We start from the raw sequence: 26,306 nt of genomic DNA, 5'->3' as shown, positions 1-26,306 counted from the left end.
TCGAGCCTGCACCGCCATTTATTATGATCATGGCTGATCATCCAACTCAGAACCCCGCCCCAGCCTTCCCTCCATACCCCCTGACCCCCATAGCCACAAGGGCCATATCTAACTCCCTCTTAAATATAGCCAATGAACTGGCCTCAACTGTTTCCTGTGGCAGAGAATTCCACAGATTCACCATTCTCTGTGTGAAGAAGTTTTTCCTAATCTGGGTCCTAAAAGGCTTCCCCTCTATCCTCAAACTGAAGAGAAAGCTACCCTGAAGTAGAAACACACAGAACAGCACAGCACAGCAATGGGCCCTTTGGCTCACGATGTTTGTGCTAACCACGACACAGATTTAAGTTATACATCTGACTGCATATGGTCTGTATCCCTCACCCCAATTTCCCGCCTATTCATATGTCTGTCGAAATGCCCCTAAAGCATTACTAATGTTAACTGCTTCCACGACCACCATGACAACATGTTCCAACCTCTCTCTGTATAGAAGTCTCGCCTAATAAATCTTCCTTAAACATTACCCCTCTCAACTTAAATGTATGCCCTTTAATATTTGATATTTCTAACCCAGGATAAAGACTTGGACCATCTACCCCATCTATGTCTCTCATAGCAACACACACAAAATGCTGGTGGAACTCAGCAGACCAGGCAGCATCTATGGAAAAGAGTACAGTCGGCGTTTAGGGCCGAGACTTTTCAGCAGGCCATTGTACCTTCCTCTGCAAATGGATCCTTAACTTCCTCACCGGGAAACGACAATCTGTGCGGATTGGAAATACCAAATTCTCCTTGCTGACATTCAGCACTGGTGCTCCTCAAGGATGCATGCTTAACCCACTGCTCTACTCTCTGCACCCATGATTATTTGGCTAGACACAGTTCAAATGCCATCAATAAATTTGCTGATGACACAACTGCTAGTGGCAGAATTTCATTTGGGGATGAGGAAGCCCACAGGAGTGATATAGATCAGCTGGTTGAGTGACGTCGCATCAACTTTGCAGTCATCGTCAGCAAGACCAAGGAATTGACTGTGGGCTTCAGGAAGAGGAAGTCGAGCGAATCCACATCAGTCCTCATTGAGGGATCAGAAGTGGAAATACTGAGCAGTTTCAACTTCCTGGCTGTCAACATCTCTGAGGACCTATCTTGGGCCCAAAGTATTGATGAAATTACAAAGAAGGCATGACAGCGACTATATTCCATTAGGAGTTTGAGGAGAATTGGTATGTCACTGAGGACACATGTAAGTTCCTACAGATGTACCATGGAGAACATTTTAACTGGTGGCATTACCTTCTGGTATGGAGGAGCCAATGCACAGCATTGACAAAAGCTGCAGAACTTTGTAAACTCAGCCAGCTCTATCATGGGCACTAGCCTCCTCAATATCCAGGAAAAGTCAATGCCTCAAGAAGGTGGCATCCATCACTAAAGACTCCCATTACTTCGGATGTACCCTCTTCTCATTCTACCATCAGGAAGGAGGTACAGGAGCCTGAAGGCACATTTTCAACGATTCGGGAACAGCTTCTTCCACTCTAGCGTCAGATTTCTGAATGGACGTTGAATCCATGAACACTTCAGTTTTTCCCTTCTCTTATGCACTACTTATTTAATTTAATTTTGTATATGAATATATATATATATATATATATATACACACACACACTTACTGTAATTTATAGTTTTATTATTAATTGCAATTTACTGCTGCTGCAAACAAATTCCGCATCAAATGCCAGTAATATTAAACCTGATTCTGATTCTGAGGCCACATCATGTGGAATTAATTCATTGCTGAGGCGATTGAAGCCGGTCTAGGAGCCCGACGACTGCAGGACAACAACTGGTCCTGAACTTGGCAGTGTGAGACACAAGACTCCCGCACCTCCTGCCCGAAGGCAGCAGCGAGAAGAGAGGGAGACCGGTCAAACACGACATATTTACTGACTGTTGAAGGCAAGTAAAACATGTGCCTCTTTACCACCTTATCTACTTTCAGAGAGTCATGGACTTAATTCCCAAGATCCTTCTGTACATCATGCTCCTAATGCCCCTGCCATTTACCCTGTAATTTCCTCTTACATTTGAACTCCTGCAAGTGCAGTACCTCACATTTATCTGGGTTAAATTTCACCTCCCACTTATCTCCTCATGTTTCCAACTGGTCCACATTCTTCTGTTTCCTTTGATAACCTTCCTCAATATCTACAACTCTGTCATATGAAATCAATGAATTCCTGACGATGCAGAACCTCACTGTGGGCAAGTCACCAAGGCAACACTGATAAGGCATTCCTCAGGGTTAACTAACCATGTAGAATGAAAGGTTTCGGTTTGTTATCACTATGTAAACTTTAGGCAGACTGAGTAATAGCAAAGATTAAGTTAGTGCAATATGTGGCATTTTTATCTATGACTGAGGAACTACGGTTTGGATTCTACTGGGTAGTGCCAGCCATTCTGCACGGAATTGGAACTTGCACTGTGGAACTGATCATGATGAGTAAACACTAGGGAATTGGCTCTCAGGTCCTATGCTGTTAGAGATGTAGGATTCATTAATTCATTGACCTCAGTGGGGACTGAAGTGCTTTGAAAATGAAGGATAGAGAAGCTGAATTCCTGCTTCAGTTATTCGCAATTTGCAGCTTGTTAAACATTTACTGTTATTTAGAAATATATAGAGTGATTTTGTTTTTTTTACTCGTACACTGTATATCAGAATGTTACTTTCTAATAAATTATGTAATTCCCAAACTGTACTGGTAGACAATTGGTTCCTGTAAATTGCCTCAGAGGTAAGTAGGTGATGGGAGATTCAATGGGGTATTAATGGGTGCTACAGGGAAAAAGGTATTAATGGGGTTGCCTTTAGAACTAACAGTGACTCAATGGGTAAAATGCTCACCTTCATTGTCAGAAATATGTGAAAATATATACAAGGAATCATTTTCTTTTGAACGAAGGGATACAAAGGAGATTTTTCCATTTATCAGAAGTGTTGTGTATTTAATATTTCAGTAACATCTGAGTAATCTTGTAAATATTGTTTGAATAAGCATTCTTTGTTGTTTATATAATTCATTAAGGCTATATGTAAAAATACAGGCATTGCATATGTCACAGCGCTACCATGTGATTTTGTGCACCTCGCTTAAAGTAAAACAAAGTTAGACTTACATTTTGGCATACAGTGTGTCTTTTAATTAGTTTAGTGTTTTGGAGTTACAAAAAATAACAGTGGTGATGAGGTATTTTTAAAATGAACCTGAGATGGCTACTGACCTTTTGAAGCACAGCAAAAGAGGTATTTGAGTTTTAAAAAGGCGCATGAGGAATGGCCAAGTTAAAAAAACACAGCGTAGCATGTGCAGAGGCAGTTGAGTTTTAAAAAAAAAAGGCAGAAAATAGAGGAATTCAACAGATCATAAACAGGAAGTCTCAGGTGAGCAGAAATAGCTAGCTACATGGGATGCGTTTGTTTGCACAGCGATTAATTGGCTGTTGTATACTGAACTAACTGAACCATATTTTGAAGCAAACAAAATAGTGAATGAGAAATGAGTACCAATTTTGCTGAGTCTATTGGGTTTAAAGGCATTCATTTACTTCAAATTTTAACAGCTCTAATCAAACCACCTTAAATGAGTTTACTAATATTGTGTAAATATTTACTAATATTTGAAACTGAAACCATTATTGATTGCAAAACAGTTTAGGTTTCATAACTGGAATCAAAAGGAAGGGAAATCCATTTCAGCTTACGCATGTGGCTGAATTGGACAGATGTCTGAGCATTGTCAGTTCAGTAATGAGCTTAATGATGTACCGAGAAATTCTTTTGTTTGTGGAATCTTACAAGAAAGCACTTAAAAACGGCTCCTAATTGAAGCACAACTTACATTCAAGACAGCAGTTGACATAACTGAATCAATAGAAACTGCAGACAGAGACACAATTGAGTTGCAGTCGGGAGTGAAAGTGAATGTGAACAAAATTGCAACATCTAAACAGAAACCACTCTGGCTGAACGAATTGTGTTACCGTTGTGGCAGGGGCTCTCATACACCAGACAAGTGAAGATTTAAATGCAAAATTTACAGAAAATGCAACAAAGTAGGACACATGTCAGGCATGTCAGGCAGACGAAAATAAGCGGACTGCACAGGGAAGAAAAAAGATAAAAAGTCAATTTGCAGTTTCAAAAAGAGTATTAATCTGTATGCTGTTGATGAAAAATCTGATCATGATGAGAGTGACACTGGACTGGCTAGCCTTGAGATTCACAATGTGAAAACTAGCAACGGACAAGTGACACACACAAGCGAACACAGCAAGCCAGACAACACCTATGGAAAAGAGTAAACGATTGGCGTTTTGGGCTGAGGCACTTCATCAAGAAGGACCATGCTGCTCAGAGGAATCATGAAAGTGATGAAAGCAGTGGTCCAACTACAACAGTTTTCATGGGCAACATATCTGAGAAGGCTTCTGATATGTTAATCAGGCAATTACTTGCAAAATGTGGCTTGGTTTTAAGCTGGAGGAGAAAAAGAAAAAGAGGGGGATCGGGACCGTGAGCAAGACCCAGATAGGGATGGTGAGAGAAGCAAGGATTGAAGAAAATCCAGAGAGAAAAGCTGAGAAAAGGAGAAGAAAGGTGTCCAGGACTGTCATAACCACTGGCTGCAGTCCCAAATTCAACTCACATACATACGTCCTCTGTGGTGAGAGTCAGGAGAACCACGTTTCTGGGAAGTGCACATAACAGATGATCTCATCTGGTCCTTCAACACTACCTCTTTGGTCAAGAAAGCACTTCCTGAGGCGGCAGAGGTGAATGAGGGTCTCCCACCCTCACCTGCCCCCCCCCATCATTCTAACCAATTTTTACAGGAGCCCCAATGAGTGTCCTGACCAGCTGTATCACCACCTGCTACAGGAATTGCAAGATATCTGCCTGCAAGTCCCTGCAAAGGATTGTGAGAACTGCTGAAATGTTCATCGTGCTCTTCCTTCCATCCATTAGAGATATTTATCAGAACCATTGCGTACACAGGGCCCTTAGCTTCGTCAATGACCTCTCCCATCCATCCAGCAATCTCTTTGACTTCCTACCATCAGGCAGAAGGTTCTGTAGCATTAGGACAAGAACTGTTAAGATGGGAAACAGCTTCTTCCCCCAGGCCGTAAGACTACTGAACTCCCCGCCACCACGTATGAATCTCATTTTAGGGTTTTATCACGTATGAAGCGCCAGGAGCATTATACTGTTTACTTTTTAACTCGTATCATATATGCACCTTATTATTTGTTAACTTATTTGTGGTAATATGTCTTTATGTGTTATGTGTGTGAGTTATATGTACTGTGTTGTGCACCTTAGTCTGGAGGAACATTAATTAGTTTTGCGGTATACATGTGCACAGTTGAATGACAATGAGGTGAACTTGAACTTGAAGCAGTGGCTTTGGTGGGTAACAGTTTTGTCAGAGGAAGGATTAACCTTTAAATTGATCTGTCCTGAGACAATTGTTGTGTTTGTACGGATGGTTTCAATGGCCTTCTGCTACAGACATGTCCAGCCAACACTGATCTCTTGCTGGGCTTTTTCAGAAGGCAGCAAAATGAGAAAGGAATTCACATCTCTCCCAAATTTACATGCAACAGGCCACATGCAGCCTACGGTTCCAACACAGTTGCTCTCTTATGTTTTGGAGAGCAGAGAAATTAAGAATGATTGATTTGGGTCATCTATTATTTCATCACAGGACATAGTATGGATGGCAAGACCTGATCATTTATCTATCCCCTGGGAAAATTATGGTGAATGGCTTCTTGAGTAGCCATGATATTTTCCCATAGTGCTGCCAGATCGAAAGTTTAGGACTTTTGATGAAATAATGAGAGATATCTACAGGCTGGTGTGTCAGTTGGAGGTAGAGATATTCCAACCCATTTGCTGTGCTGATGGCTCAAGTCTGTGAGTTTGGGAAATGGAATTAAAGACTTGTTGGTGTTACATTGCATGGCCACATGGCAGCTGTAATGTGCCAGTAGCACAAGGATATGTTACAAATGAGACGGATAGTGCACCAATTACTCTATCTTGTCCTGGAAGGTGACAACTATTTCAATGTACTTGTGACAGATGGGTAATCAGCTCTTGGAAGCCAGGAAATGGCTCACTCATTATTAATCTGTTCTTGTAGTCATGACATTTTTATAGCTGGCTCAATTAAGCTTCCAGTTACTGGGGACTCTCAGTGTGTTGCCTAGTAAGGCATTCAATAATAGTGATGCTATTGGGTATTAACTGGAGGCCCAATGATCTGCTAAATCTCTGGGACAAAATAGCCTCCTTCTGTGCTGTAAGGAAAATTATTGAGTTATCACCAACCATGACATAAGTTTCATAACAACTTGGATGTTTATTAAAAATAATCTTACCAGGGTTATCACTACAGAGGAACATGATATCAAAATCTGAACAACAAAATTCCTCTACTTTAATACTGTGCAGGTTACAATGCACCATTATCACAAATGGCATCTTTATAAGTGAGGAAGTACTTACCAATAAAGAAACGTGCAGATTATTGCTGTGGTAATCAACAATTGAACCATTAATGTGAGAAACACCTTTCTAATGAAAGCTATGGAAAGAGTAAATGATAACATTTATTAGTATTTTTGGGATGAGTAAATGCTCTTTGAAATTATCTGTGTTTTTGTAAGGTGTTTGGATTCATCTTAGATTCCACAACTGCTCTGTCATCAAACCTTCTCCATTTCCTGATAAACATTATCTTTTCCAGTAACTCTCCCCTGTTTACCAGCTCAGTGAGACTGCACTGTTTTTTTTTCAGATTTAATTTTTAATAATACCAGGACCAAAACTGGGAACTACAGACCAGATGGCCTAAGACCAGTGGTAGGGGAATTTCTGGAATCCATAGAGAAGTGTATCATAACACTCTAAAAAGAAATAGCCATGTTAATGGTCCTGGGAATGAAATGGTTAATGCATGAAGAGCTCTCACACATTATAAAATTTGATGGCTCTGGTCCTGCACTCACTGGAGTTTAGAATAATGGTGGTGGGGGGGGGGGGGGGGGGAGTCTCATTGGAACTTATCGAATATTGAAAGGGCTAGATAGAATGATAGAATGGGCATTGCAGAGAAAGTTTCCACCAATGGGAGAGTCTAAGACCAGACACCACAGCCTCAGAGTACAAGGACAGCACACTAGAACAGAGATGAGGAAGAATTTCTTTAGCCAGAGGGTGGTAGATATGTGGAATACATTACCACAGACAGCTGTGGGGGCCTAATGGCCTAATTCATTTCCTATGTCTTATGGCCGTATGGTCTCCAGCTGACCCTCTGCTGTTGCCCCTGGAATCTCTTGGTGATGTAACTTGTCTATGTGGCTTCAGCATCCATACGTAGTGAAGTTTAGTTCTATCCCGCTGCAGAGCTATAATGTGGCCAAGCCAGACAACATCCCAGGCTGAGTGCTCAGGGAGTGTGCACACCAGCTCACTGACATCTTCAACACTTCAGTCATCTAGGCTACTGTCCCCACATGATTCAAATCAGCAACTATCATCCCTGTACCAAAGAGCTTGACATCTTCAGAACTAAATGACTACAGTCCAGTGGCATTGATGCCAATCATCACAAAGTGCTTTGAAAGGCTGATATATCAAAAACTCCATTCCTGCCACACTGGACACTCACCAATAAGCTTACCGACAGAGCTGTTCTGTGACAGATGCCACCGTATCTGTCATGTATCTGGCCCTGACACACCTTGAAAACAAGGACACTTCTGTCAAAATGTTGCTTCTGGATTTCAGTTCGGCATTCAACACTAGTGTCAAACAGACCTTGGTGAACAAACTCCTACTCCTCGGTCTAAATACACCAGCTGTGCAACTCAGTATTAGACTTCCTAACGAACAGACCTCAGATAGTCAGGGTGCACAACCGCTGCTCCCTTCCCATCATCCTCCACACAGGTGCTCCCCAGGAGCTGTGTACTGAGCCCACTGCTGTATACTCCGCTCACACGTGGCTGCACGGCTGAATTCTCAAGTGATCCCATTGTCCGTTCACCGTGACATAACTGTGGTGGGTCTCATCACTAACAACAATGGTACTGGTACAGAAGAAGTTGGAAGAGCTTGAGGCCTGGTGACAGGTAAATATCTTCCTCCTTGATGTCAAAAAGACTTCAGGAGAACTCGTACCACTTACACACCTCTACATCAGTGACACAGCAGTAGAGACTGCAAGTAGTTTCAACTCCTAGGAGCAAACATCTTGCACAACTTCTCAAGGCCCCAGCACACATTCTACACAATCAAGAAAGCTCACAAATGCCTCTTCTTTCTGAGGAGGCTGAAGAGAGCTGGACTTTGTACATTAACACTCACGTCCTTCTACGGATGCACAGTAGAGCACATCCTAACAAGCTGCAACATTGCAATGGACAGGAAGGCTCTAACTTCCTGTTGATTTTGACGACCCTCTACTTGGATAGTCAAAACTACCCAACATCAACACCAGTTGCTGACCAGTTGTCAGCAAGGACATATTTACAGAAAGATGACAGAAAAAGGCCAGTAATGTCAACAAGGATCCTACCTATCCAGCTCATGGATTGCTTGTCCCACATAGATTCAGGCCAGGACCATCAGACTCAAACAGTTAAATTCTCCAAGCACTGAGGCTGATCAACACCTCCACCCACTAACCCACCCCACAACACCCCCACCACTACTACTTTATCATTTCCTGTCAGAGTCACCTGATGTACAGCTACTCCTGTGCCTAGCATTACTTTATAGACATACTATGCACATAAGCTATCTTATGTATTTATATTTATTGTATGTGTTTTTATAATCATGTTCTTTTTCTTATTGTGTGTATTTTGCACTGCATCAGATCTGAAGTAACTATTATTTCGTCATATATAACACTTGTGTACAGGAAATGACATTAAACAATGTTGAATCTTGAATCTGTCTCTCATAACCTTTCCGCCAGCTCTGAGCTATTGGAATGCTTGTCTGACTGACCTTCCTCCAAATAAAATTCTGGAAGACCAACCCTTTGCTTTTGGTTCCCATCATGAGCCTGACACCACTGCCAATAAATGACATTCTCAGTTTCTGTCTGAAGATGACATGGGCAACCTGCAATTTTGCTATTTCATTTATCCCGCAACATGTGCTCTGACCCCACTTCCTCATTCCTGAAGCAACTTCTTTTCACTTCTGAAACATCTGATATTGGCCACTGGAACCTTCAAACATGGCTGTAAACCTCCAGACTCACACTATTCCAACACTTTCACAGGAAGCCACCTATTTTCCATTGCCCATAAACACAGGAAGCCACCAATCTTCCATCGTCCACAAACACAGGAAGCCACCAATCTTCCATCGTCCATAAACTACAGCTCTCTTAAAGTCTTCTATCATCACCTCTTCTTCTATCTGAGGCTGGCTTTTCTCTTTGGAATGAAGGAGGATGAGAGATAACTGATAGAGGTGTATAAGATTATAAAACACATAGATAGAGTGGACAGCCAGCACCTTTTTCCTAGGAAGGCGAGGGCTAATACCAGAGGACATCGTTTTTGAGGTAGAAATGAGCTAAGTGAATGGGCAAGGGCATGGGAAATAGAAATAATGGGGAAAAGGTCACTTACTTTGGTAGAAAAGATAAAAAATCATATGTGATTTTTTTCATTTGAGAGAGATTGGTAAATGCCAGTGCCCAGAGGGACTTAGGTGTCCTACAAATATCACTGAAAGATGATGGGCTGGTTGAGTGAGCAATTAGGAAAGCAAATAATATGCTGGCCTTTACCATAAGGGGATTTGAGTACAACAATAGACACAATTGTTATGGCTTTTGTGAGACTGCACCTGAAATATTGTTTACAGATCTGTTCTACCACTTGAAGAAAGATGTACTTAAAACAAAGATTTCCAGGATGGGGTGGGGGGGGGGGGGGAAGGTAGGGGAGAAGGGGATTATTGTTTGAGGAGACATTAAGCGGTTTGGTCCTATTACTTTTAGAAATCAACAGAATGAAAGGTGAAACAAAATTCTTACAGCACTTTAGAGCGTACAAGCAAGGATGAAAGCTCGCTTGACTGGATGTCTCAAAATTAAGGTTGGCCATCAGGAATTAGATAACATGGAAGTGAATCTTCGGAAGTCTCATTCCAAGAGGACTGTCAGTGTGTAGCCACTGAGTATATGCGAGACAGATCAATGCATTTTTATGATTAAAATAACCAATGTGTAAAGGTTTGGGGCAGGGAAGCCCAGCCAAGGTAAAAATATCAGAATTTGTTATTCAATGGTGCAGCAAGCATAAGAAGCCAAATGGCATACTCCTGTTTCTACGTCTTATGTTTTTAAATGCTCTTGGATCTTTATTGTGTTATTTGTTTATTTCTTATGTGATGAGAGGCTGTTGATGATTAGAGTATTTGGGGAGATGAGCTCAGAGTTAAGTGGTATTGCATTAAGGAGAGGAAAAAGGAAAGGTCGATTTGATTTGGCCTGCCATTGGGGAAGGATGTAGAAGCAATGGGTTATTTATTCAGCAAGGTCATATACACACACTCAGTGGCCACCTTATTAGGTACACCTACTCATTAATGTAAAATATAATCAGCCAATCATGTGGCAGCAACTCAATGCATAAAAGCATGCAAACATGTTCAACAGGTTCAGTTGTTTTTCAGACCCAGAATCAGAAAAGGGAAGAAATGTGATCAAAGTGATTTTGACCGTGGAATGATTGTTGATACCAGACGGAGTGGTTTGAGTATCTCAGGAGCTGCTAATCTCCTGGGGTTTTCATGCAAATAGTCTTCACGTCTGGTGTAGCACCCTCCCCTACTCCCAACAATTTCCACAAAAGAGGCATCAACACCCTCCGCCCAACAAGCATGAAATAGCATGGCCCCCAGCAAAGACCACGATCTGCAGTATAACAAAAGTGAATTGTTCACTCGACAGTTCGACATGCCACAGGTTCTCTGTCTCCCCAATAAAGGGGAAAATAAAGAGGTGTCCCCTTTCACAGCAAGAGTGAAGACATAACAAAACAGCTCACTGAATTATGATGATAATGTCGAGAGAGAGAGAGAGAGAGAGAGAGAGACAGACAGACAGACAGAGACAGACAGACACTTGCCGAATACATAGCCTCTGACAGTTTATCTGTTGTTTCCGATGTTCTGTTCTCTCAAATTTCATGATGTATACCGGTGATATTAAACCTGATTCTGACTCACTGATAACCCAATTAACTGGAATCCACTGTATAGACCATAAGATACAGGATCAGAATTAGGCCATTAGGCCTATCAAATCTGCTCCACCATTTCATCATGGCTGATCCATTTTCTCTCTCAACCACAATCTCCTACCTTCTCCCTGTATCCGTTCATGCCCTGACTAATCAAGAGTCTATCAACCTCTGCCTTAAATATACCAAATGACCTGGCCTCTACAGCTGCCTGTGGCAAAGAATTCCACAGATTCAACACTCTCTGGCTAAAGAAATTCCTCTTCATCTCTGTTCTAAAAGGACACCCGTCTGTTCTGAGGCTGAGTCTATTAGACTCCCCCACCATAGGAAACAACCTCTCCACATCCACACTATCAAGGCCCTTCAACATCCGATAGATTTCAATGAGGTCACCCCTCATTCAGTGAGCAGAGGGCCAGAGCCATAAAACGCTCCTCATATGACAATCCTTTCAATCCTGGAATCATTTTCATGAGCTAGCTTCCTTTGAACCTTTTCCAACGTCAGCACGCCCTTTCTAAGATAAGGGACCCAAAACTGCTCTCAATATTCCAAGGTAGACTTCACCATTATTTTATAGAGCTTCAACATTATATCCTTCGCAAACACAAGGAAATCTGCAGATGCTGGAATTTCAAGCAACAGATATAAAAATTGCTGGTGAACACAGGTCAGACAGCACCTATAGGAAGAAGTACAGTTGACGTTTCGGGCCAAGACGTCAACTGTACCTCTTCCTATAGATGCTGCCTGGCCTGCTGCGTTCACCAGCAATTTTTAAGTGTGTTGCTGAACACTATATCCTTGCTTTTTTAAAAAAATCAGGTCAAGTCAATTCCACAATCAAAATAACCTTCCTCACACAAAATATGAAATTATCAGTAATGTTAAGATGCATTTAGATTCTACACACAAGGGTACTAATTTTCTAGATCTAGAAATGTTAATGGTTTTTGGATGATTTATATTTATAATTAAAACTTTAACTCCAGATTACCTTGCTTCATGATTAAAGCTATGCTAAGTATTGCTTATCCACCATGTTGTTAAAAGAGATTGACTTACCTCTTCTGATGACTTTGTCTGAGAAGTTCTTTTCTGTTTCATTGGCAAATTCATTTTGGTACTCTGGGGGTGCATCATCCAGAGATGTGGGGGAAGGCCCTGTGAAGGCTTGAGATGGTACATTTGGAAGAAACCCCTGACGAAAGTTTTCTTGGGGTGTGTATCTTGGAGCAGGGTATTCCTGCGGCGGGTAGCCTGTAGATGAGTCCTGATAATATCTGTCATGAAATCTCCCAGAAGTTGCTCCTAAGTTGACAGTCTGTGCTGGGAGATAAGGTGGTGAACGTTGTTCCATTATACCCACATTCACTGGTTGGTTAATTGTTTCTCTGAAATGAGGATTAGTACATCATTGCATCGTAACATTACAAAAAATATATTCCAAATCTGCACTGCAACAACATGGATTATGAACAGGAGAAAATCTGCAGATGCTGGAAATCCTAAGCAATACACACAGAATACTGGTGGAATGAGGCAGGCCAGGCAGCATCTATGGAAAAGAATAAACGGTCTTACTCTGATGCCTCATCTTTCTTTCCGGTCCTGATGAAGGGTCTTGGCCCGAAACATCGACTGTTTCCTCTCTTCCATGGATCATCATGTTCCACATTCAATTCAGTTACTTTCTAAAAGTATTACTTTAATTAAAAACAAGAATTGCTGTACTTACGGAAAGCCTGTTATAGAGCGGTTGCTCAAGCTCAGAAATGGCAAACTGCTTATCAGTAATGAATGGTACAAAGTACAAACAGAGCCTTTTGTTTACAATAGCACTTGGTGACATTTATTGGCTGCTTCAAAGTCACACTTACTGCTTTATTTGTTCCCTTGGAAACTTTCAGTTCAGCAAATTTTCCAAAAAAACTTTACTCTAACTCTTGATGCAGACATCCCACCCTGCAAAAACTGATTTCAGGGAGGTAGCACCATCAATTTGAGGAAGACTTCCAGGAGAGGTGGGATGTCTGCAATAGAGTAGCTCCTTAGCAGCTGGCCAGCTAGTTTAAATAACGTTAGCTATGCTAATGAACGAATGATACCTGTTAACTCACCTCAACACGTCTTTTACAATCTTAACCCACCATGGGCAATAGAAAAGCCACTGTTGTAAACAGTGCAGCGAGCAACACTGTCATTAATTTTGACCCCTATTAGGCAGGAGTATGCTTTAGTCTTGGGTGACGTACGTTTTATATTTTCTATTTTTGGAACACTCTGCCACTGACTATTTTTGGAACTCTCTTGCTCTCATTCTTGTTCTCGCTCTCTCTATCGCGCGCATGCGCGCTCTCTCACTCATGGTCACTCTCACTCGCGTTTGCTTTCTCGCTCTCTCTTGCGCTTGCTTTCTTGCTCTCACTCGCGCTCTCTGTCTCTCGTGGTCGCTCTCGCACTTGCTTTCTCGCTCTCACTCTCGCGTTTGCTTTCTTGCTCTCTCTCGCGCGCTCTCTCTCATGGTCATTCTCACTTGCGCTTGCTTTCTTGCGTTCGCTCTCTCACTCTCTCTCGTGCGTTCTCTCACGCTCGCTCACAAAAAAATCAATTTCCGGGACATTGTATATAATTTGCGGACATCAGGGAGCCACTATTAATTTGCGGGAGACTCACGGAACTTCCGGGAGAGGTGGGATGTCTGCTTAATATGACATGGTAGAAAGGGGGTATTAAATTCCCTCTAACCCCTATCGGCTGTTTGGCCTTCGACTCCTCACTCACCTCTACCTTCTTCTTCCGTCTGAAAATTCTTAATCTTCCTATTGTGGGAGTTCCTCAAACTCTCCTGCTCCAATCACTAATATTTATGAGATCAAAGCACGAGTGGTGTTCCCACCTGACTTACTTCCTTTTGGAAGAGCGGCGTGGGAGCTGAGTTCTGAAGGAAGGCAGTTTTTTAAAAAATTTCTTTGTGTGCCAGAAGGACGAGACTGCGCAGGCGCGTGACGTAGCCAGGACAGTGCAGAGATTTTAAAAAGGAGACCACCCTACACAGCAGGCAGCGGAATGAGTGGTAGCAGAGTGTAGGGCTTTGGCTTCAATGGTAACGGGAAGAGGCGAGAGCGAGGCACCAACTCTTTTTCTCCCCCTTGGCGAACCGGCCAGGACAGACAGGAACAGCAGGGCTCACACAGCTAACGGTTTAAAAAGTTCATCTGTTTATCGAGGTAAGTGGGTGAGTAAACTTATTTTTCCTGTTTCATTCCTGTAGCATTAGATAGCATGCCTGCAGGGTTAGTGCTTTGTTCAGGGTGTCAGATGTGGGAATCCTGGGAGACCTCCAGCCTCCCTGATGGCCACACCTGCGCCAGGTGCACCGAGATGCAGCTCGTCAGAGACCGTGTTAGGGATCTAGAGCTGCAGCTTGATGACCTACTGCTTATTAGGCAAAGTGAAGAGGTGATAGACAGGAATCCCTAGGCTACAGGGGTCAGAAAACTGGGTGACTGTCAGGAGAAGGAAGGAAAATGCCCAGATAGTGGAGTGCGCCCCTGTGGCTGTCCCCCTCAGCAACAAGTATCTTGTTCTGGATGCTGTTCTGGATGACCAGACAGGAGACGCCCACGGTGACTGGGTCTCTGGCACTCAGCCTGGTGCTGTTGTGCAGGAGGGAAGGAGGGAGAAGAGGAATGTGGTAGTCATAGGGGATTCCATAGTCAGGGGAGCAGACAGGAGATTCTGTGAGCCTAATAGAGATACCTGCATGGTGTGTTGCCTCCCAGGTGCCAGGGTACGGGATGTCTCAGATTGGGTCCAGAATATTCTGAAGGGAGAGGGTGAGCAGCCAGTTGTCTTGGTACACGTTGGTACCAATGACATAGATAGGAGAAGGGAGGAGGTCCTGAAGAGAGATTTCCGGGAGTTAGGAAGGAAGCAGGACCTCCAGGGTAGTAATCTCGGGATTGCTACCTGTGCCACGTGCTAGCGAGGGCAAGAATAGTAGGATCAGGCAGATGAACGCGTGGCTGAGAGACTGGTGCAGGGGGCAGGGCTTCAGATTCTTGGATCATTGGGATCTCTTCTGGGGGAAGGATGACCTGTTCAAAATGGATGGGTTACACCTGAACCTGAAGGGGACCAATATCCTGGCGGGAAGGTTTAATAGAGCTGTTAGAAAGGGGTTAAACTAATTTGGCGGGGAGATGGGAACCAGAATGATAAAGCAGAGGAAGGGAAAACAGAAATAAAGCTAAGATAGTGAGCAGTAAAGATGTCAGGAAAGACAGGCAGGTGATGGGGCAAATTTGCAGCCATTGGGATGAGTTGCAGTGCAATAAAGTTGCAGTGAAATCAAAGCGAAAAGTACCAAATACTGGTCTTAAGGTGTTATACTTAAATGCACGCAGCATAAGGAATAAGGTGGATGATGTTGTTGTACAGCTACAGATTGGCAGGTATGATATTGTGGCCATCACTGAGACGTGGCTAAAGGAAGCGTGTCTCTGGGAGCTGAACGTCCAAGGATACACAGTGTATCAGAAGGATAGGCAGGTAGGCAGAGGGGGTGGTGTGGCTTTATTGGTAAGAAATTATATCAAATCATTAGAAAGAGGTGATATAGGTTCGGAAGGTGCAGAATCTTTATGGGTTGAGCTAAGAAATTGCAGGGGTAAAAGGACCCTGATGGCAGTTATTTATAGGCCTCCAAACAGCTGCAGTGATGTGGACTACAAATTACAACAGGAAATAGAAAAGGCTTGTCAGAAGGGCGGTGTTATGATAATTGTGGGGGATTTTAACATGCGAGTGGATTGGGAAAATCAGGTCGGCACTGGATCTCAAGAGAGAGAATTTGTAGAATGTCTGCAAGATGGCTTTTTAGAACAGCTTGTTGTTGAGCCCACTAGGGAATCGGCTGTACTGGATTGGGTATTGTGTAATGAACTGGAGGTGATTAGAGAGATTGAGGTGAAGAAACTCTTAGGAGACAGTGATCATAATATGATTGAGTTCACTGTGAAATTTGAGAAAAAGAAGCCGAAATCTGATGTGTCGGTATTTCAGTGGAGTAAAGGAAATTACAGTGGCATGAGAGAGAAACTGGCCAAAGTTGACTGGAAAGGGAAACTAGCGGGAAGGACGGCAGAGCAGCAGTGGCTGGAGTTTATGCGAAAAGTGAGGAAGGTGCAAGACAGGTACATTCCAAAAAAGAAGTTTTCGAATGGAAAAAGGATGCAACCGTGGTTGACAAGAGAAGTCAAAGCCAAAGTTAAAGCAAAGGAGAGGGCATACAAGGAAGCAAAAATTAGTGGGAAGACAGAGGATTGGGAAGTTTTTAAAAGCTTACAAAAGGAAACTAAGAAGATCATTAAGAGGAAAAAGATGAACTATGAAAGGAAACTAGCAAATAATATCAAAGAGGATACTAAAAGCTTTTTCAAGTATATAAAAAGTAAAAGACAGGTGAGGGTAGATATAGGACCGATAGAAAATGATGCTAGAGAAATTGTAATGGGAGATAAGGAGATGGCGGAGGAACTGAATGAGTATTTTGCATCAGTCTTCACTGAGGAAGGCATCACCAGTATACCGGACACTCAGGGGTAGCAGGGAAGAGAAGTATGCACAGTCACAATTACGACAGAGAAAGTCCTCAGGAAGCTGAATAGTCTAAGGGTAGGTAATAATAATAGTAACCATACCATTAGTTTCAGTAGAATTATGGAGAAGGATAGGACTGGACCCAGGGTTGAGATTTTTGATTGGAGAAAGATTAACTTTGAGGAGATGCAAAAGGATTTAGAAGGAGTGGATTGGGACAATTTGTTTTATGGGAAGGATGTAATAGAGAAATGGAGGTCATTTAAAGGTGAAATTTTGAGGCTACAGGATCTTTGTGTTCCCGTTAGGTTGAAAGGAAAGGTTAAAAGTTTGAGAGAACCATGGTTTTCAAGGGATATTGGAAACTTGGTTCCGAAAAAGAGAGGGCTCTACAATAAACATAGGCAGCTTGGAGTTAATGAGGTGCTCGAGGAATATAAAGAATGTAAAAAGAATCTTAAGAAATTAGAATAGCTAAAAGAAGATATGAGGCTGTTTTGGCAAGTAAGGTGAAAATAAATCCAAAGGTTCTACAGTTATATTAATAGCAAAAGGATAGTGAGGGATAAAATTGGTCCCTTAGAGAATCAGAGTGGATGGCTATGTGTGGAGCCAAAAGAGATGGGGGAGATTTTGAATAATTTCTTTTCTTTAGTATTCACTAAAGAGAAGGATATTGAATTGTTGTAAGGTAAAGGAAACAAGAAAGGTAATTATGGAAAGTATGATGATTAAAGAAGAGGAGGTACTGGCGCTTTTAAGGAATAAAAAAGTGGATAAGTCTCCGGGTCCGGACAAGATATTCCCTGACAGAAATATTTCAAATGTCATTAGAAACGGGGATGGTGCTGGAGGATTGGCATATTGCTCATGTGGTTCCATTGTTTAAAAAGGGTTCTAAGAGTAAACCTAGCAATTATCGGCCTCTGAGTTTGACGTCAGTGGTGGGTAAATTGATGGTAAGTATCCTTAGAGATTAGGAACAGTCAACATGAATTTGTGCGTGGAAGGTCATGTTTGACAAATCTTATTGAATTTTTTGATGAGGTTACTAGAAAAGTTGACGAGGGTAAAGTGGAGGATGTCGTCTATATGGACTTCAGTAAGGTCTTTGACAAGGTTCCACACGGAAGGTTAGTTAGGAAGGTTCAATGATTAGGCATTAATATCAAAGTAGTAAAATGGATTCGCAGTGTCTGGATGGGAGATGCCAGAGAGTGGTGGTGGATAACTATGTGTCAGACTGGAGGACAGTGTCTAGCAGTGTGCCTCTGGGATCTGTACTGAGTCCAATGTTGTTTGTCATATATATTAATGATCTGGATGATGGGGTGGTAAATTGGATTAGTAAGTATGCAGATGATACTAAGATAGGTGGTATTGTGGATAATGAAGTAGGTTTTCAAAGCTTGCAGAGAGATTTAGGCCAGTTAGAAGAGTGGGCTGAAAGATGGCAGATGGAGTTTAATGCTGATAAATGTGAGGTGCTACATTTTGGTAGGACTAATCAGAATAGGACATACATGGTAGATGGTAGGGCATTGAAGAATGCAGTAGAACAGAGGGATCTAGGAATAATGGTGCGTAGTTCCCTGAAGGTGGAATCTCATGTGGATAGGGTGGTGAAGAAAGCTTTTGGTATGCTGGCCTTTATTAATCAGAGCATTGAGTATAGGAGTTGGGATGTAATGTTGAAATTGTATATTGCATTGGTGAGGCCAAATTTGGAGTATTGTGTACAGTTCTGGTCACCGAATTATAGGAAAGATGTCAATAAAATTGAGAGAGTACAGAGGAGATTTACTAAAATGTTGCCTGGGTTTCATCTCCTAAGTTAGAGAAAGGTTGAACAAGTTAGGTCTTTATTCTTTGGAGCGTAGAAGTTTGAGGGGGGACTTGATAAAGGTATTTAAAATTATGAGGGGGATAGATAGAGTTGACGTGGATAGGCTTTTTCCATTGAGAGTGGGGGAGATTCAAACAAGAGGACATGAGTTGAGAGTTAAAGGGCTAAAGTTTGGGCATAACATGAGGGGGAACTTCTTTACTCAGAGTGGTAGCTGTGTGGAATGAGCTTCCAGCAGAAGTGGTTGAGGCCTGTTCGATGTCGTTGTTTAAAGTTAAATTGGATAGCTATATGGACAGGAAAGGAATGGAGGGTTATGGGCTGAGTGCAGGTCAGTGGGACTATGTGAGAGTAAGATTTTGGCACGGACTAGAAGGGCCGAGGTGGCTTGTTCCCATGCTGTAATTGTTATTAGGTTATATATAAATCTCCCGGACCAGATGGAATGCACCCTCGTGTTCTGAAGGAAGTAGCTGTAGAGATTGCGGAGGCATTAGCAATGATCTTTCAGAAGTCGATAGATTCTGGCATGGTTCCGGAGGACTGGAAGATTGCAAATGTCACTCCGCTATTTAAAAAGGGGGCAAGGAAGCAAAAAGGAAATTATAGATCTGTTAGCTTGACATCAGTGGTTGGGAAGTTGTTGGAGTCAGTTGTCAAGGATGAGGTTACGGAGTACCTGGAGGCATATGACAAGATAGGCAGAACTCAGAATGGTTTCCTTAAAGGAAAATCCTGCCTGACAAACCTATTACAATTTTTTGAGCAAACTACAAGTAGGCTAGACAAGGGAGATGCAGTGGATGTTGTATATTTGGATTTTCAGAAGGCCTTTGACAAGGTGCCACACATGAGGCTGCTTAACAAGATAAGAGCCCGTGGAATTACTGGAAAGTTACATATGTGGATAGAGCGTTGGCTGATTGGCAGGAAACAGAGAGTGGGAATAAAGGGATCCTATTCTGGTTGGCTGCAGGTTACCAGTGGTGTTCCACAGGGGTCCGTGTTGGGGCCGCTTCTTTTTAAATTGTACATCAACGATTTGGATTATGGAATAGAAGGCTTTGTGGCTAAGTTTGCTGATGATACAAAGATAGGTGGAGGGGCCAGTAGTGCTGAGGAAACAGAGTCTGCAGAGAGACTTGGATAGATTGAAAGAATGGGCAAAGAAGTGGCAAATGAAATACAATGTTGGAAAGTATATGGTTATGCACTTTGGCAGAAGAAATAAATGGGCAGACTATTATTTAAATGGGGAGAGAATTGAAAGCTCTGAGATGCAATGGGACTTGGGAGTCCTCATGCAGGATACCCTTAAGGTTGAGTCAGTGGTGAAGAAGGCAAATGCAAAGTTGGAATTCATTTCTAGAGGAATAGAGTATAGGAGCAGGGATGTGATGTTGAGGCTCTAAGGTGCTGGTGAGACCTCACATGGAGTACTGTGGGCAGTTTTGGTCTCCTTATTTAAGAAAGGATGTCCTAACGTTGGAGAGGATACAGAGAAGATTCACTAGAATGATTCCGGGAATGAGAGGGTTAACATATGAGGAACGTTTGTCCGCTCTTGGACTGTATTCTTTGGAGTTTAGAAGAATGAGGGGAGACCTCAGAAACATTTCGAATGTTGAAAGGCATGGACAGAGTGGATGTGGCAAAGTTGTTTCCCATGATGGGGGAGTCCAGTACGAAAGGGCATGACTTAAGGATTGAAGGGCACCCATTCAGAACAGAGATGTGAAGAAATTTTTTTAGCCAGAGGGTGGTGAATCTGTGGAATTTGTTGCCACGGGTGGCAGTGGAGGCCAAGTCATTGGGTGTATTTAAGGCAGAGATTGATAGGTATCTGAGTAGTCAGGGCATCAAAGGTTATGGTGAGAAGTCGGGGGGGTGGGACTGAATGGGAGAATGGATCAGCTCATGATAAAATGACGGAGCAGACTCGATGGGCCAAATGGCTGACTTCTGCTCCTTTGTCTTATGGTCTTTCTAGTTTGAGGAGATGACTCAATTCATATCCTTCTGGCTGACATTACCTATCTTAAACCAGAAATGCTCACCAAGTACATAAACTTCTGCTGAAGTACTAATAACTGCTTTTACTTTGGACCAATTGGTTCCTTAAATTTAGATGATCTCAATCTGACCCTTGTACAGACAAGCAGACAATCCCAGGGATATTTTTTTTGTTATATAAATTAAGTCAATTTTGTTACACTAGTAACTATATTATAACATTGATCCTTGCAGCAGTTATCTTCTAGCCTGCCAATTGTTATCATGAACATTTTAACCATTTTTCACATCCGATTTATCATTCAACAATTTAATAGTTCAAAGGTTTAATAGTTCAAAGGTTCAATAGTTCAATTTAATATCAAAGAATGTATGCAGTATCCAACCTGAAATTCTTACTCTTCAGACATCCATGAAACAGGAAAAAACCCAAAGAATGAATGACAGAAACACCAGAACCCCAAAGTCCCCCCTCCCACACAAGCAACAGCAAAAGCATCGACCCTGCCCCACTTGCTTCAGCAAAAGCACTGATCCCCCCCCCATGCAACCAATAGCAAAGCCCCCAAAGAGACCTTGATCTAGAGTCTATCAAAAACTACTGTCCATCCCAACACTTTGGTAACTCAGACAGACTTTTCCTCATCAGTGAAGGTGGGGGTAGGGGAGGGAGAGAGGGAGAGAGGGAGAGAGGGAGAGAGGGAGAGAGGGAGAGAGGGAGAGAGGGAGAGAGGGAGAGAGGGAGAGAGGGAGAGAGGGAGAGAGGGAGAGAGGGAGAGAGGGAGAGAGGGAGAGAGGGAGAGAGGGAGAGAGGGAGAGAGGGAGAGAGGGAGGGAGGGAGGGAGGGAGGGAGGGAGGGAGGGAGAGAGGGAGAGAGGGAGAGAGGGAGAGAGGGAGAGAGGGAGAGAGGGAGAGAGGGAGAGAGGGAGAGAGGGAGAGAGGGAGAGAGGGAGAGAGGGAGAGAGGGAGAGAGGGAGAGAGGGAGGGAGGGAGAGAGGGAGGGAGGGAGAGAGGGAGGGAGGGAGGGAGAGGGAGGGAGGGAGAGAGGGAGAGATATATATATCACTCATGCAACAAACGAGAGCAGAGACCAGCGGTTCAGAGTCCTTCGACTCAAGAGGCGATGGGCTCTCACTCACCATTAAGAAAGGATCGTTCGAGTACGGGAGCCTTCTTCCGACAGCAGCGCACACCGTCTGCTGTCTCGATGTTTCAGTCTCCCGCAATGCTTTAGTGGGCAATGTCGGCGAGGGACCGGAGTCATCACACCCTGAGGCTGCACGTCTCCCAGGCCACACAGTGAGTACGAGTACCCGCTCGCAGAAAAACATAGTTTGAACTGCAGCTGTAGATCACGGACTCCAACAGGACCCCAGCCACCTTGAAAAGGAAAGGGAGACATGAGAAAAGAAGAATAAGCTGTTTCGTGGATGAACAGGAAGGAGTCGCCTAGGTCTGCAAAACCCTCTGACGCCATCTTTCTACAAAGACTTAGTCCAAGGAAAAAATGAAAAAAATGTCTAATCCCCAATTCAAATTAAAGTACTGTGAACAAAATCCATTTCTGGTTGCCTATCTATAAGACTATAAGATACAGGAGCAGGATTAGGCCATTTGGCAAATTGAGTCTGCTCCACCATTTCATCATGGCTAAACCAAATCCCTCTCAGCCCCAGTCTCCTGCTTTCTCCTCATGTCACTTCATGCCCTGACCAATAAGAATCTATCAACCTCTGGCTTAAATATACATAAAGACTTTGCCTCTGCAGCTGTCTATGGCAACAAATTCTATGGATTCACTGCTCTATGACTAAAGAAATTCCTCCTTGTCTCCATTCTAAAAGGATGCTCTCTATTCTGAGACTGTGCCCTGTAGTCTTAGACACTCCCACCACAAGAAAATCTTCTCATCTCCACATTCACTCTATCAAGGCCTTTCACCATTCAAATAGATTTCAATGAGGTCACATCTCATTCTTCTGCATTCCAGTGAATACAGGCTCAGAGCCATCAAACACTCTTCATATGACAAGCTGTTTAATCCTGGAATCATTTTTGTGAACCTCCCTTGAACCCACTCCAGTTTCAGCACATCCTTTCTAAGATAAGGGGCCTAAAACTGCTCAAAGTGAGCCCCCACCAGTGCTTTATAATGTCTCAGCATTACACCTTCACTTTTGTATCCTAGTCCTCTTGAAAAGAATACTAACAACATAAGAAAGGTGTCATTAAACTAGAAAGGGTGCAAAAAAGATTCACAAGGATATTGCTGGGACTGGATGACTTGAGATGTAAGGAGAGACTGGATAGGCTGTGACTTCTTTCCCTGGAGCGTAGAAGACCGAGAGGGTGACCTATTAGAGAAGGTTCTGGGCAAAACAGAGACAAATGGAAGTAGTTTGACTAGGGACCTTGGTCAACACAGACAAGGACTAAGGAACTAGTTCCTTGCTATTATGGTAGTTAATGGGTTAATCCCAACTCCTTCGAGCTGCACCCAAAAGTGGAGACATTGTAATAATCTGTGGGTAACTAACCTAGGGAAGTGCACAGAGACATAAACACAGCAAAGAAGTCAGTCAAACTCAGAGAGGGATAAAAAAGGATTTTTGTAGTCCAAATAAATAAAATGCTAAACAAAAACAACAGGGAAATTGCACAAATACCTACAGTGCCTATGTCTATTTACCTAATAAACCCCCCTGAGACAATGGATTTCTCTAAATCCTGGAATGTTGGGAGTTGGTTCAAACACTGAGAGATTTAGGGTTGCTCACAATCTCACTCAGGCTTCAGAAGAGTATCAAGTAAGCACACTGATATACTGCATGAGTAACAAAGCAGATGACATTATGGTTGGATAAGGTCTGACAGATGCTCAGAAAAAGGAGTCCAAAACAGTGCAGGACAAATTCAAAGAATATTTCACAGGAAAACGAAATGAGATATATGAGAGGGCAAAGTTCAACTCCAGAAAACAGGAGCCGGGTGAAAGTGTAAATGACTTCATCACAGCATTGTATGCCTTGTCAGAGAACTATGCATATGGAAATCTGAGAGATGAGCTCATTAGAGACAGGATTGTTGTCAGGCTACCTAACACCAAGTTGTCAGTGAGACTTCAGTTGCAGGCAAACCTCACACTAGAGAGCGCTATTCATATAGTCAGGCAGAATAAGAATGTTCATCAGCAACAAGCAGAAATGAGGCACAAAAACGATCCGGAAGTAAAGCTAGAAGAGAAGGGTACAAACAAGGTGCATTCAGAAAGACTACAGACAGTAGAGCTCACCTCAAACCAAACAGAGAAGCGAAACAAGGAGCAGGTAAGATGACCAGCTGCAGGAGATGCAGCAAGTCTACATTCTATTTCAAAGAGCTTTGTCCAGCAAAAGAAGTGAGATGCCACCAACATTGAGCTGACCATTATAAAAGCCAGGGTCACTCAAAAGCAGTCCTTCATGAGGTCAAAGAAGACCATGATTCAGACAGAGAGAGCTTTCCTTAGGGCTCCAGATTCAAATAGACAAGACTGGTGTACCACAGTTCAGTAGCAAAATGAGGCAGTGTTGTTCAAAATAGGACGACATGCCCTACAGAAGCTGAACGTCATTGCAAGGTTGAATTTGCTAAACGATGTTCCATGGCAGGAGAAGTACCTGGAGTCATTCACAGGCTTGGGGTTACTGGAAGAAGAGTACCTTATCCCACAGAGGCCAGGAGTGACACCCTACTTTCTGACCACAGTGAAGTGTGTACTAGACCCATTGATGAACAAAGTCAAAGCTGGACTTGAAAGAATGGAGCTGCTTGATATTATAACTGGAATGAATGACTGGTGTGTGGGCATTGTTCCTGTTCCCAAGCCAGATGGCACAGTGAGGATCTGTGTTGATCAAACAATATTGAATAATGCAGTGAGGCGAGAGAAATTTATTCTGTCCGTTCTTGAGCACACATTGGGTATGCTCTGTTGGAACCATTTTTGACTTTTATGTTCAGGACGTTTAGCAAAATCTCACAATCTCAATCTCTCTCCCTCTCTCCCCCGCTTCCTCTCTTCCCCTCTCCCCACCCTCCACTCTTCCCCCTCTCTCTTCCTCCCCTTTCCCACCTCCCCTCTCCCTCCCATTCTCCCTCTCTCCTCCCCCTTTTTTCTCTCCACCCTCTCCCCTTCTCCTCCTCTCCCCTCTCTATCTGTGTCTCTCTCTCTTCCACCCCCCCCGATCCCCTCTCTCTCCCGCTCTCACAACTCCATAGGCTGTCAGCTTATTTGTGATATTTTGTCGAATAAAGAGACTGCTTTATGCCTACCCTGGTGACTTCATTCATGCAACATGCTAAGTGGAGCAAAGTTTTCCACCAAGATGGATGCAAACTCAGAGCTTTGGCAGATCTATTTAGCTCCTGAGTCACAGCAGCTCACAACTGTTATCACACCAAATGGACGCTATGCCTTCAAGAGGCTGCCCTTCAGCATCTCATCGGCCCCTGAATTCTTTCAGATGAGGATGAGCCAAATTTTGGAGGGACTGAAAGAAGTAGACCGCCACATGGATGATATACTCACCTTCAGAAGCTCAAGTGAGGAACATGACAACAGATTGGAAGCTGTCTTGGAGAAAGTGAAACAGGTTGGAATCACCCTGAACAAAACAAAATGCGAAGTTAGAGGTGAAGTTTTTATGCCACCAGCTATGCTCAGAGGGAGTGCAACCAGATTCAGACAAACTGGCAGAAGTTCAGAACATGGAACAACCTATGAGTGTATCAGAGATCTGCAGTTTCCTTGGCACGGTAAACCATGCTGGGAAAGTTCATTCCAGATTTTGCAGGGAAAGCAAAGCCACTATGTGACCTCCTCTCTCAGAGAAATGTTTGGACCTGGGACGCACTGTGGGAGAAGTCACTCACATCACTTAAAGCAGAACTTACCTCTCCGACAACATTGGCATTCTTTGATCCAAAGAAAGCAACCAAGGTCTCAGCAGGTCTCTTCCGTTAGCCTAGGGGAAATGCTTATGCAGTACTGCAGTGGTGTATGGAAATTGGTGGGAAATGCATCAAGAACACTGATTCCTACTGAACAGAGTTATGCGCAAACCAAAAAGGAGACTCTGGCTCTCGTGTGGGCTTGTGAACACTTCAGCTGCAACTTGATAGGCACTAAATTCCTAATTGAAACAAATCCCAAGCCACCTCAGCTCAAAACACTTGGATGACTTACCTCTACGTCTTCAAAGATTCAGAATGAGGCTTATGCAATACAGTTATGACGCTGAACATGTCCCCAGCAAATCTTTCACAACACCAGACACTCTGTTGAGGATGCCATGCAACAGTTAAGTGGACGGAAGCCTATTCCTCCCTCATGGAAGGTACTTAGCTCAGGTACGTGCAAGCTTTCCTGCATCACAGAGAAAACTGGATGAACTTCACACTGAGTTGAAAAAGGACCAAATGTGCAGCAAGCTCATAC

The 26,306-nt window shown here is 43.1% G+C and overlaps 1 protein-coding gene across 1 annotated transcript in view; it reads right to left on the bottom strand.

Moving 5' to 3' along the window:
- LOC140195427 (protein lifeguard 1-like) overlaps positions 1-13,050 on the bottom strand; it is a 41,909-nt gene extending 28,859 nt beyond the window's left edge. The window contains exons 1-3 of the mRNA XM_072253707.1: positions 12,949-13,050; positions 12,430-12,758; positions 6,593-6,671 (exon numbers count right to left, since the gene is read on the bottom strand). Coding sequence (XP_072109808.1) covers positions 6,593-6,671; positions 12,430-12,724 — 374 coding nt within the window. The 5' untranslated portion in view covers positions 12,725-12,758; positions 12,949-13,050. The remainder of the gene's footprint in view (positions 1-6,592; positions 6,672-12,429; positions 12,759-12,948) is intronic.
- Between the last annotated feature and the right edge of the window lie 13,256 nt (positions 13,051-26,306).

Source organism: Mobula birostris, chromosome 3, assembly GCF_030028105.1.
Source record: "Mobula birostris isolate sMobBir1 chromosome 3, sMobBir1.hap1, whole genome shotgun sequence".
Lineage (NCBI taxonomy): Eukaryota > Metazoa > Chordata > Chondrichthyes > Myliobatiformes > Myliobatidae > Mobula > Mobula birostris.
Note: the sequence above shows the minus strand (reverse complement) of the source record. Positions and strands in the feature narration are given on the sequence as shown.